At 41.1% G+C, this 20840-nt stretch overlaps 1 protein-coding gene across 4 annotated transcripts in view; it reads right to left on the reverse strand.

Moving 5' to 3' along the window:
- NUP93 (nucleoporin 93) overlaps window positions 1-20840 on the reverse strand; it is a 90665-nt gene that overhangs the window by 61828 nt on the left and 7997 nt on the right. For all 4 annotated transcript variants that reach the window (XM_019754041.2, XM_019754069.2, XM_019754060.2 and 1 more), the window contains exon 3: window positions 10502-10619. In XM_019754041.2, the coding sequence (XP_019609600.2) occupies window positions 10502-10619 (118 nt within the window). The remainder of the gene's footprint in view (window positions 1-10501; window positions 10620-20840) is intronic.

The following is a 20840-nucleotide window of genomic DNA, read 5'->3' on the forward strand; positions in this document are numbered from 1 at the left end:
TTGACCAGTGGTAAAAGAACTACCTTAGTGTCTCGGCAAAAAAAAAAAAAGTGGAATTTGCTGAACTAGTCCACCCTTAGGGCTTCCACAGCAAGGCAGGATAATATGGATACAGGCCACGGTATCAGAAGTATCTGAGTTCAAGTTCAACCTTTGATATTAACTAATCTCCCTATCTGCGTCTCAATTTATTCCCCTTCTAATAAAGATAATGGCGACACCCACTCAAACACTGCAGTGAGGAACAAGGCGGTGGTGGGTTAATACCCCCTGCAAAGTGTTACACAAACGGAAGGGTTACTATACTGTGCTCCTCAAATTTCACATAAAATTCCTGGCTTGTTACCTCCCCCTAAATCTTCCAAATTAGGGCAAAGTCACAGAACTTTCTCGAAAACCTTTCTTCCAAGTGGTTTGAGGGGGAAAGTGAAATGATGTAATAATGGTTGCTTATGAAATCTGCATGTCTCAGATCCCTTGTCACACATTAGGAAGCTTTTCCATTACAGACTAAAGGAAAAGACCATATCACTTTACAGGAATTGACCAATTCTAAACAATGAGTCATTTTTATAGTCTATCTCTAACACATGCTTCATGGACTAATTCCTCACCTCTCTGTTAAAATAAGTCTATTTTCCTTGTCATTTCAAATACATGTTCTACAGTCTCAAGTACCAAGTCCAAATAATTGAATACTCCCAAATGGTGGCTGTCCAGCAACTTCGAGGGGCAATACAGCCCTTGAGAAAGAACTATTGAGTCATTTTCCGAGTTCTCTGAATTAAGCATGTCTTACTTTTGTAATTAGGAGGAAAAGTGAATTTTCAATCCTAAAGCCATTCAGTTCTCACACTCTCAAAATCCCAAATTTAATGTTTACCTTCCTCAGCCCTCACTCAAGAGTTAGGAGGTGTCCAGGCTGTGACAGGAGAGGGTGCAAGTCTGTTACGGACAATGATTCCTGCTCCTCCAACCACTTGGAGCCCAACTCCCTCCGTAAGCAGGACACTGGACCAGCCCCTCAGCTAGATTCTAATTTCCACTTCCTGCTAGGACAGTGGCACCAGGCACACAGACAGCCACTTGATCGGGAGTGCGTAACTGGCATCTACTCTAGGACAGCATCGTGCCTTCCTGGTGCCTTGCTTGCTTGGTCTTCTTGTCAAGAGTCTGCCATGTTAGCTTGCATTTATTTAAAAGAGCCAGTTAATCCAAAGGGCACCAATTTGTACGACTTCAGGTGTTAACATTTTGTTCAATGTCAACTCCTCACTTCAATGCTATCTCCCAGAAGTGACTAATTTTGCTATACAGAAATTCTTTTCTGTATTCTGGAACACACATAAAATTGAGGGCTTTGTCTGTATCTTTAAAAACCAAACACACATAATACCCTTAGACAGCCAAATCATATTATAAGATACAAGATTTCCACATTCCGGCACACTGCCAGAGCTTAATGGCCAGTCAGACGCTAAGTAAGGAAATGGGTCTGCATTAAACCTACAAATAAGTCAACAATCAATAGTTCAGGATTACAGTAAAAATTTGATGTGCCCTTTAAATTGCTTCTAGTATCATCCTTCTAACTCAAGTTCAGCTTCAGAAGCAAAACAAAACAATGATCAAGCAAGAACCTCTTTTCAAAGCACAAAGCCTTGGCATTTCAAAACTAAAAGCTGCTCCAGGATTTCACAGAAATCCTTTACAGTGTACCTGTAGGGCAGCAAACCTGAGACATAATAGGCAGAGCTTTAGACAGTAAATTAAACTGACAGCTCAGAAAACAGAAGACTATGGCAAGAAAAAGCAAGCACCTGGAGATAAACAGATGAAGCAGGCTTGGCCTACAGGTAAAACTCATCTCGCCCCCCAAAACAAGCAGGGGTTCATACGAAGGTTTAGAAAGCACGTTCCTGCTTCTCCCCCAATCAACATTATTTTACTACTAAGCTGATGCAAACAAGCGCAATGCCCACCACATCCACTCACTGCTTTCTACGCTTCAATTTGCTCTAAATGAGCAATCAAGCATATACTTCTTTCTCATACATCCACTGCCTTCCTCCTTCAAACATGTCTGGCAAATTCACTCCTTTACTAAAATGCTCTTAGTCTACAAATGAAATTTAAAACCTAGGGGGCTAAGAACACAGTGTGAACTCAAACCAACAGAGGGGAGTTCAAGTCGGGCACAGGGAGCCGCTGTGGGTCCTCATCAGGGTCATGGGGTCAATGACGGCCCCTGCCTCAGACGGTTCCTGAAAGGATGGAACGAGGAGGCCCTGAAAGCGCTTAGTACAGTGTCTGGACATACTAACCGTTCAGTACATCTTAGCTTCACCTCCCCGACTTTAGCTGGAATAAAACAGAAGACAGGAGCTCAAACCCATCTTTGATGCCACGTTGCACTGTACCAGCAGGGACCAGAAACAAAACAAAGGAAGGGAGACAGGGAGGCAGAACACTAGCACGACTCCAAGTGCAACTGAAGGAGTACCAGTCCGAAAGAGTTTGTGCCCAGCCTGCAGCAGGTAAGGACAAAAACTGAGGATAAACATTTAGAAACTTTTATCGCGGTCTGACAGACTAATTTCACGTCTATTGAATTTAATTTTTAAAACGAGGGCTTCTATTTTACATGTCTTTTATTTCATTATTTTTCTTAGTAATTCATTTTTACTGTATTTTATAAAAGTATCTCTCAGCCTGACAAAATTCGGGGGCAAAGCTTGTTTGAGAAGCAGGAATTCAGTAAGCAGCTTCAGTAAACACCGCCCCATCATACTCCTTCAACACGGAGACGTCTTGGCCAGACTGGGGTCTCATCCCACGACCAAGTACTCCTGTGGGTGCCGTAAAGCTCCAAGGATCCACCTGCTCCTTCAGAGACTGGTCCTGCGGAGACAGCCTGATATGCACTGTGGATGAGGGAACCCGGTGAGAGAGGAGAACGTGCTCCCAGATCATCTCACACCCTGGGATTTTGGTAAGCACATTACATCCTTCCGTGGTTGCTTCTACCTGTCCCTAAGATAGTGACAGCATTTTAAAATAGACCAATAATTTTTAGAAGAAAAGGGAGGAGTGGAAGAAACTCCCCCCCTATCTCCTTTTGCTCATGCCATTCAAAGGAATAAACCAAACCAGGTAGTAATGATAACAATCAGCCAGTAAACCCACACTCCCGCGTATGTTCTGCTGACCTATGCCTCCCTTTGTTTTATAGATTAAACAGCCCAGTCCTCGGCATGAAGATGTTTGCTAAGACAAGGGTTCTTTCTGTACAATTCCTTGGCAGCTGTGTCATGCCCACCCTGCTCAGCAGATCCAGCCGCAGTGCTTCAAGTGCTGCAGTTTTCTGGAAAGCACAGGCAGGGTTTTGCTGATGGCATCGCAGCCTCTCAGCCACTCCACAGTGAGAAGTGAGGACTCGCCTTCCGCCCTCCAGGATAATTAAGGTGGCGCGTGCACCGCTTCGGATCACTGCCGCTGTTCATGCTGAGACCAGCGGCTGCCAGCAACCCCAGCTTGGGGGACTCACTCAACCTCTCCATATCGGAAGCAAGCATTTGTGAGACAGGAAAACGCTTAAAAAGAAAGCAGTACACACCGAGTCTGAGAGCTCTGCAGCAAAAGAAATTCTAAGGCCGAGTCTTGACAGCAGCTGCCCGTCCTACCTCCCTGCTGCTTTTCCTGGTTCCCACCAATGAAACAAACAGAAAGAAGCAAAAGCAAGAGTCTCCCCTGTCTGAGCCCCTCTCTCGGTTCTTTCATAGAATGGGGATTTTTAGTGAAGATGGTGGGAACCCAGGTCCCAAATTTTGTGAGTGAGAAGCCACACTTTGCAATCACCACCAGTGGAAGGAGCCGCACATGAGATGATGACGTGTGGTCCCAGCGCCCAGCGCGCCCAGAATGCTGGGGCATCAACAGATATCAGCAGGTTAAGAGACACGTCGTGAAGGAGGGAGGATGACTGAACTCCAGGTCCCAGGCAGAGGCCTGGCCAATAGTTGAAGTGCTCTACTAAACTGTTAGATAAAGATTTTAGCCTTGGGCTTCTCCCAGAAAACTTACAGACCCAGTCCAACTTCTTTATATGGTAACTGATGCTCCCTTGCTCACAATGGCATATTAAGAAACCTTTGAGAAGACAAAGCAGCCTGTCATTTCCTGTTTGTTCCGAATGCATTCAGCATCCTTCCCTCGCTTGCTGTGAGAGCCCTGCATTCAGGAGTAGATGTGAATGGACAAGTCAAAAGGCTGAAATAGTATATCCTCGGCTCCCATAAAAGCAGTTGTTCACATTTTCCACAGAGGATGCTTTAACACCCATCTTTATTTCAAAGTGAACCATTTTTAATTCCACTCACAGGAGAATTTAATGTAATTGCATACTTTGCCACCAGACCACAGGGCCTACATTTTCCCTTATCACAAATAGGCAGAAAAATTCAATCATTCAGTACCTACCAAAATAATCAGCATTAGACTACTTAATTAAAGAGGCCAGACGGCACATTAACGTGCCTCCTCTGTGAAGACAGCACTTTTTTCTTTTTTACTTGTTTACGGCTTTTTACCAGCTCTGAGATTTTACACTGGGTCAGAGTTTAATGACAAGGAACAGCAAATATGTTTATTAAGCAGGAGTCTGTGGACACTGCAGTGTTCACACAAGAGACATCACCTGGCACAACTGCCATTCTGAACAAGAACGCAGGGCACAGTGAGGTGTGTCTCTTCCACATGCAGTTCAGCAACCACAATGGAATCCTGGCCTAAAATGTACCTGGTGTTTGTTCCAGGAAAGGGCTTCTCTTTGACCGGGTTTGAATCCAGTTCTCACTGGATCCATTGTCTAGTGGTCCCAGGAGTGTTAACTATAGGTTGTTTTAAGTCCATGATAGGCAGCTGTTATAACCTGGGAAAGGGCAAGATTCAAATATCCATTAAATTCCTCCAAAAACTCAAAAGAAAGGTTACCATGAACTTCCCACTGACTTTTAGGGGCAAGAGGAAAATAACAAACGAGGTCAATAAACAACTGCTTACCTAAAGACCTTCACACTGTTAGATTCCATGCAACAGTCTCACATATTCTTGTATGTGAAAATGTTTAAAGAGCGAAGTCTTATTCCTTCCGAGTCCATCATTTCAAACGATCTAATAATCTGTTTGGCCTGGATCATCATTATGTGCAGAAAAGCCTCCTCAAACATATTAAGAGCAGAAACAATAGGGAAGATAGGTATGTTCTGCCTACTTAATTAAACCATTTCTCGTAATTGTTATACAAATTATCAGTACGCAAATAGCTGCGACTCTTATGAATGAACCTCATCTCTGCCTTCCATTTACTTAAGCAGCTCTGGTAAGACCTCTCTTCGGTACACAGGCTTAGCAGTTTCAATTTCTAGAAAAAGATGAAAACGACAACTTCATTTCTTTAAAAATAATCCCAGAATTATGATATTGTTCATCCATTCAGATGCACTTTACCCTCAACTGATTCAAGAAAGGAAAAGCTTATTGCACTTTTTTCTCAATATTAATTATTTTGCCAGTAATATTCCAGGAAGAGCTGCTATTAGCACACTAATCGTTCCAGTTAAGTCTGACCCACGCTTCCCAACAAACTGCGACAGGATTTCTGAAACCAATTCCCCACCAAGAACTTGCCGGTACTATAAACACACAATCAGCAAACACAACTGCCTTTTCTCTTAGTTGTTATCTATAGTAGTTGCATTTAAGCAGCAGTATCTTAATTTCAAAGAGACAAAGTTAAAAGATAAACCATAAAAATAACACTTTATGTAACAATAGGGGTTACGCAGTGATTCACTTTCATACTTATCAAAGCCATTTAGTTTCTTCTGATTATTTAAAAAATAAGCTAAGAGTGGTTTGAGCATAGTCTACATTTGAAAGCCAAGGTCAGAAAAAGGAAGGAAATAATGAATATTTTATTATAGACAAAGTGTGGTAAGCAAAACAAGTTTCTAAAGTCAATTATTACTGCACCATTAGTCTCATGTGATAGATCAGTTTCCCTGACTTTAATTATTTTCTTATAGTTATTTTAAGACTTCTTTTTCTCTTTACTCATACAGAACAGGCTTCCATGTGGAAATTCAGGCAGATTATGAATACCTTCAGTATAAGGTTTTCTTTTTTTTAGAAAGAGCTAAATTTTGACTTATCTAAGATTTGAATTGGCTGCTAAATCAATTTCAGCAACATATTCTAAATTCGTTTACTTCATGGAGAAACATTCAGAAAGTTTTGTTTTCTTCTTAAGCAGTAAAGCCAACATACTAAATTTAGAGGCCAAGGGGAAGAGCGATCTGAGAAGACTATTAAGAGGATGGCATCTAAAGAAAGCTTTAGAGCGTTAGACTGAAATCAGGGCTTGGACATTTCAGGTGCTACTCCATGCTAAAAGAAGGTGAGCAAAGGCCTAACGTATAAAAGAAAAAAGAGAAAAGTTAGGCAACCTGGTTGGCTGAAGCAGAAATACACACACACACAGCTCCTCCTACCTTAGGAAAGTACGACAATTTAATACCTGAAAACTAGGTATTTAATACTTTTTAAAGAGCAGGCTTTTTTGAGTTGAAAACTGTCTCTACAGAAATCTCTCAAACACATTACCAAGTGTTAACCTGTTTGGAGACAGTAAGCACTACTGAACTCTGGCATGAGACATGGGTAGCCGGCCTCACTTTCCAAAGGCCTGACAGAGAATGCCGAGATGGAGAGCAACACTCGGTTGAGGTTTGCAGTCACTGGAACATCTAGGGTAAGAGGCCGTATCCCGATACTTAGCCATAGAGCTGTTAAATAGTTAAATTTGGAGATATTTCTTTAATTACAGTTTAAATTTTCTGGCACCATAAATACAGTGGGTTGAAATGTGAGTCCCCCCCCCCCCCCCCGCCCCAGAAAAGGATATGCCTAAGTCCTAACTCCTGGGAATGTGACCTTATTTGGAAATAGGGTCTTCGTAAATGTAATTAAGTTAAGGATCTCAAGATGAGAGGATCCTGGATTTAGGCCAGGCCCTAAATCCAATGACTAGTGCCCATATAAGACAAAGGAGAGGTAAATTTGACAGACGTGAGGAAAAACCTATGAAGATGGAGGCAGAGGTTGGAGCTATGTGGCCACAAACCAAGGAATGCTGGGAGCCAGCAGAATCTGGAAGGAGGATACTCCCTTAGAGCCTTCGGAGGCAGCATGATGCCGCCCACACCGTAAATTCAAAACTCAGGCCTCCACAACTGGGAGAGAATAAATTTCTAATGTTTCAGGTCACTAAGTTTGTGGTAATTTGTTATGGCAGACTTAGGAATCTAATGCAGTAAGTACAGTAATAATATTATTATATTTTGATCTAATGCCATTTGGAAATATTATGGCGTAATGCTGAGAAACTGCAGCTCCCATTTTTACGGCCAACTCAGGCAATTTCTGCACTGACTTCTTGAAATATACATGTAATCTAGCGAAAAAGCCCAGACTAGAACCGAACTGTGTAAATTTGCACTTTAATACTATACAGTACACAGCAACCATGGTACATTAGGTCTGTTCAGATCATAATAAAGATGTGCAATCTGCCCTCAGTAGTTTTTTCCAAAAACAGAAGTGAGCAAGTAGATCTCCGTGAGACGACCTGTACTTGCACGCACAGTGAAGTGAATTAGACTAGAGCAGTCCAGTAATTTTGGTCCCACATCTTGGTCATAGTTGTTGCCCATTACCTCTATTATACAAATGCGTAGGCCTTCTTTATAAACATTCCCGAAAAATAAAATCAATAAACATTAAAAAAAAATTCTACTACCATCAGCTATACATATATCTAAGTGGGTTTTTAAAGAATATGTTACCTTTGCTGGCCATAGCAATCTTTTAAAAATGTATTCTCAACACCTGCCAACATCATTGACTGTGACAAACAACAAAACAGTAACAACAAAAAGCTCATATTAATTCCAAGCTGCATCAGCAACAAAAGGAAATATAATCAACATTTATGAAACAGAAAAGAACTATACATGCATCTATATACGTACCTATACATGGGAAAAATGCCTTTTCGAGCTAATAAGTAATGCAAACAATGGGTGGTACAAAGTCTTGGACAACATCTGTCAAAGGATCCTTCAGCATTTCCTTTGGACACAAATTCATTCTGACTGACACTTGGCACAGGGGATTAGGGTGCAGTCTCATCTCAAAAACTGCACTGGTTGGAAAGCTCATACACAAAATCCCATCAGATTTATGGTATTTGAATTTCATCTTAATACAACTATTTATTGAGAAAAAATGCTCACCAAAAAGTTTATCTGGCTTTTCTAAAACAAAAAACTGAACACGTCCAAGTTAACTGTTTTGGAAAGAATTAAAAGGAGAACCACTCCACACTAAGGACGAAAACTGGGCTGGCTCTTACACTTGACTGACTCAGGCAGGGACCTGATACTGTGTGTACAGGAGGTGTAAGCATAGATGAGCTGACCCACATAACACAACTTACAACTTCCAGTCCTTACTAGTAACTGGAGCCACCTCAGATCAAGCCAAAGCCTCAGCCCTTTGAAAGTTAAGTTTTATCCTTTAAGCCTTTTCTGGCAAGAAGATGAAGTCAACAGAGGACTTACTTTGCAACTAGTAAGTCTTAAATCTTTACTTCAGGTCTAGATGATCAATTCCCAATCAATCGAAAGCTACCTTGGATTGAACAATTTGCATTCTGAAGCTATTCTGGAAAAGCGCAAAACTGAGTGATAAAAATTTGAAACGGAAGCATCCTTCCTCTCAAAGATTTCCCAGGGGTGCAGGACCAAAATTCTTAGCCATGCTCTTTCCAAATCAAGAAAGTAAGTCTCCTTAATGAGACTGAGCCTGCATTGCTAGGAGACCATCTAATGGGGGTGTTGAAGGAAAGTGTGCATGCATTAAGTAGAAGGTTAGAATGAATGATCATTATACATTTATAAACCTGTCATTAATATCTCTCAAAGCAAAAAATGGAGTACCACATCAGTGGGAATTAATTTGTAAAAGAGCATCACTAAATGTGGCTGAGTATTCCAAATATGTATTACAAACATGCCAAAGAAAAATTTTAAAGCAGTTAGTTTTTAAAATAAACAACCTGTTTGGTATTTTAAACATTAAAAACACTCAAAGAAACAAACAAAAACCTTTCAGCAAGTGCCATTTCTTTCCATACTATTAGGGAAAGATAATCACCAAAATATGCGGTGATTGTTCCAATTACTTGGGCTATATCCCATTTACCCACCTCATCCCTGTTGTAAGTATGTTTATAGAGCACAAAGCAGTTGAAATAGAAGGGTAGGGGAAAGCTAACACTTAAAAAAAAAAAGTTAAGTGATAGTGTACATGCCATTTTAAGATTACATGGAAATGAGAAGGCATCTGTAAAGTGACAGGCAAATATGATTTAGTATATAAACTGTACAAAAATTGGATTTACATAATCTGAGAACATATTAATAACAGGAAAAATAATGAATATTGATAGTTATTCAATTCTCAACTCAAAGTGTAGGGTTTAGCTTTCTGAATTGGAATAAATGCAGAATTGTGGCCATTATGTGGATTAAAATCCTTCTTGGGGAGGGTAACAGGGTAGAGTGTATTAATTCCAAATAAGAACACAATTAGTAACCATCTGTACTAGGATTTGCCTTTGTAGGACCTGCATCCTTTAGTTTAAAGGTAAATCGGTAATAAAAACAGTACCCCACTAACCCTTTACTCTAACACAAATGCAGTGTTCCAATTCCTCAAAACTAAATCACAAGTTTTTTCCTTAACAATTTTCAGTACCCAAACACACATACACAGACACACACCCCAATCAGGTTCTGATTAGATTAAAATAGCAATCAATTGTGCTGGTGGCAAGTTAGATTAAATGAGACTGGAGTGCTCTATTAGACCATTTCCTGGTGCCACTAATGTAGCCAAATACTTCCTAGAAATCAATGAGTAGATTTTAGTAAATAGTACTCTAAGTTCTCCCCAGCTCTTTGCCAACCAATACAAGCAAGATGTAGAAAAGAAATGTGGAAGACGAATAGTAAAATTATTTGAAATCTAGCAAAGAAAGCAAGAAAAACTTAGAACTAATGCGTCTCTGTGCCTTGGACTAAGCCCAAAGAAGGAAAAGAAATCTGTTCTCGTAATTAATTATAATACTCTCCAAGTGCAGGTCGGAATTGCTTTCTTTAATTCAGCCTCAGAGAACTCTGAAAGTAACCCAATGTTCCCCCAATACACGTCCAAAGCTGAGTCTCCCATTCTCTTCATATCAGAGGAAGAAGGGAATTAATAAAGAAATCTGGAATTCCTAAATCAGCTGGTCAAACAAAGGCCAGGGCCTTCAGCCTGGGTTGTATGCTCACTCAGGGTTCCACTTGCACCAGTCCTGACACCTGGCAGCCCTTACCTGAATGTCTGTGTCCTTCACGGGCTCAAGAGGCTCAAAGGTGGTGGCTGCACTCAGGCTCTCCAAGCGCTGGGAGATGTGGGAGATGTCAAGTCCCCGAGACCCGAGGAGAACTGACCTATATGAGGAAACAGGGCAGGGAGGAAAAAGTAGGATTAGGACACCTAGTAAGCTTCATAAAATATTAGAGAGTATTTTTTATCCAAAACTTCCTATATACTGCAGAGACCCTATTACATGGTTGCTTTATACCTTCCCACAAAGGTCTATCATCTGGAATAACAGACACAACACTGCATTTGGTAATATGAAAGTTCTGATCATGCCTGAATTAAAGTGAGGGACTTGTCTAGAATAAACTGATGATGTATCATTAAATAGGCGAGACTGCTCCAAACATTTTCCAGTAAAGAAAATCACGAGGCAGGTAATATTCTCAACCCCATTTTACAGATGGGGGAACTAAGGTGAAAAGAGGTAAACCAACTTATCCAAAGTTACAGAGAGCGAGGAAAGAGCAGAACTAGCTCATCCAGCTCCAGAGCGAACTCTTAAGCACCATCCTATATCTACAGCTTCTGTAAAGACGGATACAGTGAGCCACGAAAAGCCAAATGTCACGTACAATACATCTTCAAGTTCCCTCTTTGCTGCCAGGTCCAACAATGCAGGAGGATGTCACCTGACTAATAAATACTTTTGAAGGGAAATGGGAATAATACAGCTGGCTTTAATTCTACTCATCTGGGGCAATGTCACAATGGAAAAGTTAAAAAAAAAAAAATCACAGATTCTGACTATTATCTACAATATTCTCTGGAAGAAAGAAACAGGGGAATTAGATTGTTTGGATTATTGTTTTTGGATTATGATTTAGTACCCCAAAATCCACTGACAAAATCTGTGTTCATTGTGAGTAACTTAGAAGCTAGACCACTCGGCAGCACAGGTAACCCTAGTATCTATACTGTGTCACCTAAAAATTCCAGTCCTGAACAGACTTATTGGAGAAGAGGAAGGACTTCTCGTGTTTATTTTTACTCTACTAAGTACCTCAGAAATAGATGAGGTGTCCCCAGAGGGCTCCCCCCTGTAGACTTTTGTCTCCCCCACATGGACAGGTCAACTGTGATGCCATCCCTGGGGCTCCCCCTCCAGACTACCATGTCAGACCGATAATCTTGCCTTTCTCTCCTAACAATCCTTAATAGCCAACTTCCCAGCCCTGGTTGCACAGTAGAATCACCTCGGCAACTTTCCTCTGGAGGATTCTGCTTAGAGTTGGGTGAAGCCTGGAGCTTGGGTATCAGTATAACACCCTCTTTCCTTTTTAAATTTGTTTTGTAGCAGCTTTAATGAGATACAATTCACCCATTTAAAGGGTACGATTCAGTGAGTTTTAACATATTCACAGAGTTGTATAACCATCACCACAATAAATTTTAGAATATTTTCATTACTCCCGAAAATAAACCCCTTACCCATCAGCAGTCACTCCCCACGTCCCCCAAACCTCCCCACCGCTGGCAACCACTAATCTACTTTCTGCCTCCATAGATTTGCCTATTCTGGACATTTCATAGACGGAACTATACAATATGTAGTCTTTTTTTTTAAATTTATTGGGGTGACGATTGTTAGTGAAATTACATAGATTTCAGGTGTACAATTCTGTATTACATCATCTATAAATCCCATTGTGTGTTCACCACCCAGAGTCAGTTCTCCTTCCATCACCATATATTTGATAATATGTAGTCTTTTGTGATGAGCTTCTTTCAGTTAGCATACTGGTTTCAGGGTTCATTCATGTTGTAACATGTATCAATACTTCATTTTTTATTATTGAATAGTATTCAATTTTATGGATATGCCACATTTCATACTTATGAATGTATCCATTCATCAGTTGAGAGACATTTGGGTTGTCTCCATTTTTTGGCTCTGATGAAAAATGCTGCCATGAATATTCATGTACAGGTTTTGTGTGAAAAGATGTTTTCATTTCTCTTGGGTATATACCTAAGAGTGGAACTGCTAGATCATATAGTAACTCTGTTTAGCTTTTTGAAAAATTGCCAGACTTTTTTAAAGCAACTATACCATTCACATTCCCACAAGCAATGTCTCAGGGTTCTAATTTTTTCCATACCCTCACCAATACTTGTTATTACCTTTGTTGACCATCTCAGTAAGTCCAACTTTTTAAGCTATTACTATTATAGAAAAAAGATTAAATGCAAAATAAAAAGTCAACCTCCTTGTATCCATCACCAACGTCAACACTCAGCATGCAGCAGCCAACCCTGTTCCATCTACATCCTCACCTCCTTTCCTCCTGTCCTCTCCACCGCCCAGATTATTTTGACACACATCCAAGATATTCCCCAATTAATTCATAACTTTAAATTTTGTGTGTTTGTTTGAATGGGATACAAATAAGGTCTCCACTTGTAAATGATGGATGTGTCTCCTAAATTTCTTTTAATGTAAGGTTGCCCGTCTATGTCATTTTTTTTCCCTGTACAACTTTTGTTGCAGACTCTGGATTATTTGTCTTGTAGAGCAGTGCTACTCAAAATTGAAACATGCACGTGAATCACCGGGCAAATAAAAACGAAGATTCTGACTCAGCAGGTCTGGGATGGAGACTGAGACTCCCCATTGTTAAAAACTCACAGTTGATGCTTATGCTGCATGGACTACACTCAAAGCGGCAAGGATGTCGTTTCCCACAGAACAGGTCTTACTGACTGCATCTCCCGTGATGTCATTTAACATGTTCCTTTGGCCTCTATATTTCCTGTAATTTGAAAGCAAACTCTAACCGTTGGATCAGATTGAGGTGGCATTATTTTTTTGGTTAGATTACTTCAGACTTTCCACAAAAGGTATATAATGTCTGGCTGTCTTTTTTTGGAATGGTAGGAGACACTGATGATCATTGCTTAGATTTATTATTAATTCCTTAGAGGCTGCAAAATGGTAGTATTCTATCTTGATTAGCTGGAATATTTCCTTTCGGAGAAACTCTCGTCATCAACTATGTGGTTACTCTGAATAATGAGCTGGTTCTGTAGTATCCTCCAAAGGTGACTGATGAGTTTTGTTTTAATATCCTTACAAACTCATGAATTTAAACATATTTGATGTGCTTTCAATCCACTGTAGTTATTATCCTTATGATGCTCAAATCATCTCATCTTTGCCCAGCAGAGACCTTTTCAAGTTGGTTTCTGAGTCCTTTTGACACGACTCACTTCCTTGCTATCTGGTATGACAAGATGTTTCACGTGCATCTTATACAGACCTGCCCCAGACCTGGAATCAGCCAACTCTCCAAAGAGCGCATTGCTTTTCTTAAGAAATCAATCTTAGAGACCGCTATCTGGGCGCTAGGATTGCTCACTGCTGCACTGTTCCTAGGTCTTTTCCATAGGCAAGGCTAGAAATGGAGTTTGTACTTTTGTTTGCATTTTCTTCGGATAAATTACATCATGAGTTTATACTGATACTTCCACTTCAAAATTTAAAACACAAGGTTTTGGGGCCGGCCCAGTGGCTCAGGCAGTTAGAGCTCCATGCTCCTAACTCCGAAGGCTGCCGGTTCGATTCCCACATGGGCCAGTGGGCTCTAAACCACAAGGTTGCCAGTTCGATTCCTTGAGTCCCACAAGGGATGGTGAGCTCCGCCCCCTGCAACTAAGATTGAACATGGCACCTTGAGCTGAGCTGTGCTGAGCTCCTGGATGGCTCAGTTTGTTGGAGCGCGTCCTCTCAACCACAAGGTTGCCAGTTCAACTCCTGCAAGGGATGGTGGGCTGTGCCCTCTGCAACTAACAATGGCAACTGGACCTGGAGTTGAGCTGCGCCCTCCACAACTAAGATTGAAAGGACAACAACTTGACTTGGAAAAAAGTCCTGGAAGTACACACTGTTCCCCAATAAAATCTTGTTCCCCTTCCCCAATAAAATCTTAAAAAAAAAAAAAAATACAACGCAAGGTTTTGGATTAACTTCATAGATTTTCTTCCGTCTGCATCTCCTCTCTCCCACTCCAAAAGTCCTAGCTCTCAGCCTCACCACCGTAACCACTCATTTGCTCTCTCCCACACTACACACAAAACAGTCTGAAAACAGCAGTAACAACCCAATACGACTACTGAAGACAGACAAAGATATTACTTGGAACTGTTCCTCTCTGTGTGGTTATGTCACCAACTGGATAAGCATTTATTTTCCCGTTTTAGGAATTCTTGTTTTTGGAAATTGAATTTTGTTTTATGATTATGTAAAATATTTACACAATTCCAAAATTAAATTTATAAAAAAAAATGAAAGTCCTGTCTTCTCTATTTTATTCCCTCCCTTTTCCTATAGGAAACCTGGTGTTTGTTTACCTTTTGTGTGAATCATGCCTTGTTATTTTCTGGATTTGGTGCTTAGACCTCTGGGACCTTGCTGACACTGGAGGGACCGGGGGCCCCGCCCAGGGTTAGCTAATTCCTGGAGGACTTCCAGCACAAACTTCATATGCAAACCAATCAATCCAGAGCCCATCCCCGAACCACCTCCTTTGCTGGCCATTATCCTCTGCCCTAACGGTTCCATGGCTCGGTAGCAGACAACTACAGACAGCCATATACTTGCACCTGCTGACGTTTGATGTTATTCCAGTCAGCCAATCCTAAGCCTGCTTTCCCTGCCCTGCCTTGCCCTCCAGCAGAAACCACCATAAAGGCTCTTGCCCACATTTCCCTCTTGCTCCCTCCGCCCACTGACTGAGCCCAGTGCATCCCCTGTGGCCCTGCATTGCATGCCCTGCCTCCTGTTTCTAGAATGCTGAGTAGAAACCTCTTCCTTCCTAATATTCATTTCCATGTCTGCATTTCCTACCATACCTGATTGGAGCAAATCCCATGTACTTTTTAAATACCTTCCTTTTTTATCAGCAGATACGTATACACATTTTAAACAGCTTTACTGAGATACAGTTCACATACTATACAATCAACCCATTCGAGTTTAATTCAGTGGTTTTAATCTATTCAGAGTTGTGCAATCAATTTTAGAACATTTTCTTCACCCCAAAAAGAAACCCCCTACCCTACCCGTAAGCAGTCGCACTCCATGTCCCCCAATGCACCCACTCCCAAGGCGATCACTAATCTACTTTCCATCTCTATAGATTTGCCTGTTCTGGACACTGCACAAAAATGGAACTACACAATATGTTGTCTTTTGTGACAGGCTTCTTTTACTTAGCATGTTTTCAAGGTTCACCCATGTTGACACATTATTAGCAGTTCATTCCTTTTTATTGCCAAATAGTATTCCATTATATGGATATGCCACTTTATTTCTTTTTTAATTTTTATTGGGGAGTATTGGGGAACAGTGTTTTTCTAGGGCCCAACATCTCCAACTCATTGCCCTTCAATCTAGTTGTGGAGGGCGCAGCTCAGCTCCAAGTCCAGCTGCCGTTTTCAATCTTTAGTTGCAGGAAGCGCAGCCCACCATCCCATGCAGGACTTGAACCAGCAACCTTGTTGACAGCTCGCGCTCTAACCAACTGAGCCATCTGGCCGCCCCTCCAGAAGCTTCAGCAGCAGCTCGCTGTCTTCAATCTAGTTGTGGAGGGCACAGCTCTAGCCAACTGAGCCATCCAGCCACCCAAGATATGCCACACTTTATCACTTCATCAGCTGACGGGCATTTGGGTTGTTTCCACTTTTTGGTGTGAATAATGCTGCTAAGAACACTTGTGCACAACTTTTTGTGTGGATAATTGTCTTCATTTCTCGTGGGTATACACGTAGGAGTGGAACTGCTCAGTTGTATGCTAATTCTGTATTAGCCTTTTGAGGAATTGCTGGATTGTCTTCTAAAGTTGCTACACCACTTTACATCCCACCAATAGTATATGAGTTTCCATTTTTTTCCAATTCTCATCAACACTTGTTATTATAGCCATCCTAGTGTGTGTGAAGTGGTATATTATTGTGGTTTTGATTCATATTTCCCTGATGGCTAGCGATGTTGAGCATCTTTTCACTTGCCAATTGGACACTTATATAGCTTCTCTGGAGAACTGTCTATTCATATCTTTTGCTCATTTTTAAATTGGGTTGTCTTTTTGTTATTGAGTTGTAAGAGTTTTTTACATATTCTAGATACAAGTCCCTTCTCAGATATGTAATTTGCAAGCATTTTCTCCCATTCCGTGAGTTATTTTCTCACTTTCTTGATGGTGTCCTTTGAAGCACAAAAGTTTTTAATTTTGTTGAAGTTCAACTTACCGATTTTTTATTGTCACTTATGCTTTTGGTTTCATATCTCACAAGGCTCAGAAGATTTATACTTGTACCTATTAGTATGTTTTCTTCTAAGTTTTAAAGTTTTAGCTCTTACATTTAGGTCTGTATTACATTTAGAATTAAAGTGTCCAATTTCATTCTTTTGCACATCCAGTTATCTTAGCGCCAATTGTTGAAAAGACGCTGAATGGTCTTGGTACTCTTGCTGAGAATCAGTCGATCACAGACACATGGGTTTATTTCTGGACTCTTAAGTCTATTCAAGTAATCTACTCGTATATGTCTGTCCTTATGCCAATACCACTGTCCCAATTACTGTAGCTTTATAACCAGTTTTGAAATTGGAGGTGTGAGTCTTCCAACTTTCTTCTGCTTTTTAAAGACTGTTTTGGCCATTCTAGGTCCCTTGTATTTCCATATGGATTTTAGGATCAACCTGTCAATTTCTGCAAAAAAGCCAGCTGGGGTTTTTATAGGGATTGCATTGAACCTATAGATCAATTTGGGGAGTATTAACATCTTAATGATATTAAGTCGTCCACTTTGGTAGTGAGCACACAATGGAGTAAACAGATGTTACATTATAAAGTTGTACACCTGAAATTTACATAATGTTATTAACGAATGTTATCCCAGTAAATCTAATGAAAAATATTAAGTCTTCTGATTCATGAACACTAGATGTCTTTCACCTGCTTTCTTAAATAAACAAGAGTACTATACACTTCTCTCCACCTTGCATTTTTTATGCACTGTACAGTCCAACTTAACAGTATGTCCCAGAGTCACTCCATCCTAGTGTATATTCTCATTACTCTGTGCTCCTGAAAAATACTCCACTGTACAGGTGTACCATATCTATTCAACCAGTCCCCTTATTGATGGATGTTGGAGTTGTTTCCAAGTTGTACTATTACAAATAATGCTGCAACGAATATCCTTGTGCACACATCCTTTCATACTTTTTCCAGTGTATCTTTGGGACAGATCCCCGGAAGTAGGATTGCTGGGTTAGGGAAAATTTGCTAGATATTGTCAAATTCTGTCCCATAGGCACTCCATCTCCACCAATGATACGTGAGAATGTACCCAGTGCCCAGGTGATTTTAAGGTGTGCCAGTGTTGAGAACCTTGGAATTTAAAAACTGGCTATTAGAAGTATTAAAAGAGAAAGCTGATTAAGTGGGTGGAGCCTGTAGGAACTGTGCAGTGCACAGGCAGAAGCCCTGATGGAGGGAGGCAGAGGGAGGATTAATGAAGGAGGCAGGGAGTCGAGCGTAGGGATGGTTTTACAAATAAAGGCTGTACCAGAAACTTTCAGCTTCTAAGGATGGAAAAACCCAAAGGTTCCCTGCCCTCTGCCCCAATTTCCATAAGCCAGGCAGCTTCTCCTGAGCAAAAAGCCAGAGAGGCTGGAGTCAAACACTCCAGTCCTAGGACAGCAGGAAGGCAACAGCTGTTCTCAGTACACACGGGGGGCAGAAAAAAGTCAGGGAACCTGCATTCAAGTCCCACCTGTCACTTACTGCCTGAAAGGCTGAGACACATCACTTTTCCAAGCTTCATTGTTCTCCTGTGTTAAATGGGGACCAAAATGCCTGCCCGTCCCACTTCTCAGGCCTGTGAAGACCAGTCAGGAGAATGCCTGTGACAACCCTTTAGGAACTGAAAAGTACTATATGAATGTGAGGGATTCTTACTGAGCAAGCTGGATTTGAAGTCTGAATTGGCCACTTGCTATCTGACGTTCCTCAATTATAGAACGGAGGTGTCAGCACTTATTTCATAGCGTTATTTTAAGAAGGAATTATATAAGGCATGTAAAGTGGTTGGCACAGTGCCTGACAAATATTAAGTGCTTAAAAAGGTAACTTAGTAGTATGGTCATTAAGTGAAGTTATAGTTTGCTGTGCAACTTCAGGCAAATAAATAATTGTTTGTATACGCTTTGCATGAACATGGAGAAAAGTGTGAAAGAATAAGCCAATTAAAAACACTGGTTACCTTGGAATGTAAAGTTAGGGAGAAAGATTGCTGGCTTTTTCTCTATATACTTCTAGGTTGTTTGGCTTCTGAATTTGAATGGAAAAAATCCAATGAGGCATCTCCGATGGGAGAAGAGAGGGATACAATTGATAAGAGATATCCAGGGAGGGCTTCACAGCTACTGATAATATTCTATGTCTTAACCGTGCAATGTTCACATGGGTAGTCATTTGTTCTACTATTATTTACACCAGGAGTCAGCAAACGTGTGCTGTAAAAAGCTGACGGAAAATATCTCAGGCTTCGCAGGCCATCGAGTCTCTGTCGTAACTACTCACCTCTGCTACTGCAGCACAAAAGCAGCACAGACAATACATAAACGTGTGTGGGTGTGTTCCAATGAAACTTTAACGGCAGCCACTGTCTGGCTCATGGGTCATAGTCTGCCAACCCCTGATTTACACCTTTATATATGTTGTGCATATTCGTCTTCATGTCTGAAGAAATTTGCAATTTAAAAACATTAAATACACAAGTAAAAAGCTTTCAAATCTGTTCCCTAAAATGTCCAACAAACCATATTTAAACAAATGAATCCAGCACAGAACAATTTAATCGTAAACCTAAAATCTAAAACCTTAAAGACAGAATTGTCTTTCAAAATTTATTTCATGTAAGAAAAATTTTCCTACTCAGTTCTCTCCTCTACCCTCATCCTGTACTAAAATACTGACACTATGTCTCTGCCCATCAAGATGGAAAACTACAGTCATCAGCCCTTTGGTTTCTTTTTAGGCACTTGCCCCACCCTCTATCCATTCTTTCAATGTTCAACTTCCTCCTCCCTAAAATAATGAATTTAAGGTAGAGATGAGGAAGAATGGAAATTTACAAGACAGCATGACTGATAATTGCTACCAAGAAAACATTTTCCCTTTTTGCTCTTAATGGGCTGTAAAGCTGATTAAATTATAACTATAGCAACTCAGCTGGCATGACAGGCCTCTCGCTCCAGCAGCATCCTTGCACATAAGCACGAGCCTGCGTGCTCAAGACGAGGGGGAACTGCAGGCGGCGAGGAGCAGCAGTAAGGAGCCTGCAGGAGGGCAAGTCAGCAGGAATGGCTACAGGCTGGTTGGGGTGCTGGGGAACAGTGCAGGGGAGAGGCTGGCTGCAGGGCTGGACAGCTGAAAATCCCTGCCTGGGTTCCTCTGACTTGCCTTCACCAACACCAACAGAACCAAAACTAACTAGCACTATTTTTAAAAATAAACTTCTGGGGAGGCCTACAGAAGAATTTCTACAACATACTGACTGACTCAGAAGGAGCAGCCAAAACATTCAGCTCTCAAGATGAGTTGGAAAAAGAATGTTGCCCTTATACTCACTCCTGTGACATTTATTATGCACCCAAAACAATGTACCCACGCTAACACCAGCACTTGGGTGTTTCTCAAGATCAAGGAATGAAGACTGAGCAGACAATTTCCCACATCCCTCACACAGAACCATTGACTTTCCAGACCCATCAAGGTCACAAGTAGCAGCACCACTGCATCTTCCCAGGACCCTTCCATCACTAAAGGAGCATGTGCTGGCCTCACTGGGTTTGATCCTGGCTCACCACTCACCATCTGTGTGATCTGAGAATTACTTGCCCTCTCTGAGCCTTAGCTGCTCACCTATAACATGGGGACAACAGTCCTAATATTCGTTGTGAGGATTAAGCAAAATCTTAAGTCTAGCCAAGTTTCTGACACATAGTACGTAATCAGTAAATCACAGTTCTTACGGAAAGCAGCAAGGTTTGTTTTTCTGCCTCCCAAATTATAAGCCCCTTGAGGGCAAGGACCATGTCTAATTCATGGTCAAAGCCTCAGAGATGGCGCAAGCCTGGCACAGTGGAACTTCAAAGACGTGTCTATAGAATCAACAGCCCAGTCAATGCTGTGTGGCAGCAGGAGCCACTGGCCAGACGGACAGTTAGTCAGCACTTTTCTCCAGCTGCACTCTCTGGCGGCTCACCCACATTCCTG

The sequence above is a fragment of the Rhinolophus sinicus genome, linkage group LG11 (assembly GCF_036562045.2).
Source record: "Rhinolophus sinicus isolate RSC01 linkage group LG11, ASM3656204v1, whole genome shotgun sequence".
Classification (NCBI taxonomy): domain Eukaryota; kingdom Metazoa; phylum Chordata; class Mammalia; order Chiroptera; family Rhinolophidae; genus Rhinolophus; species Rhinolophus sinicus.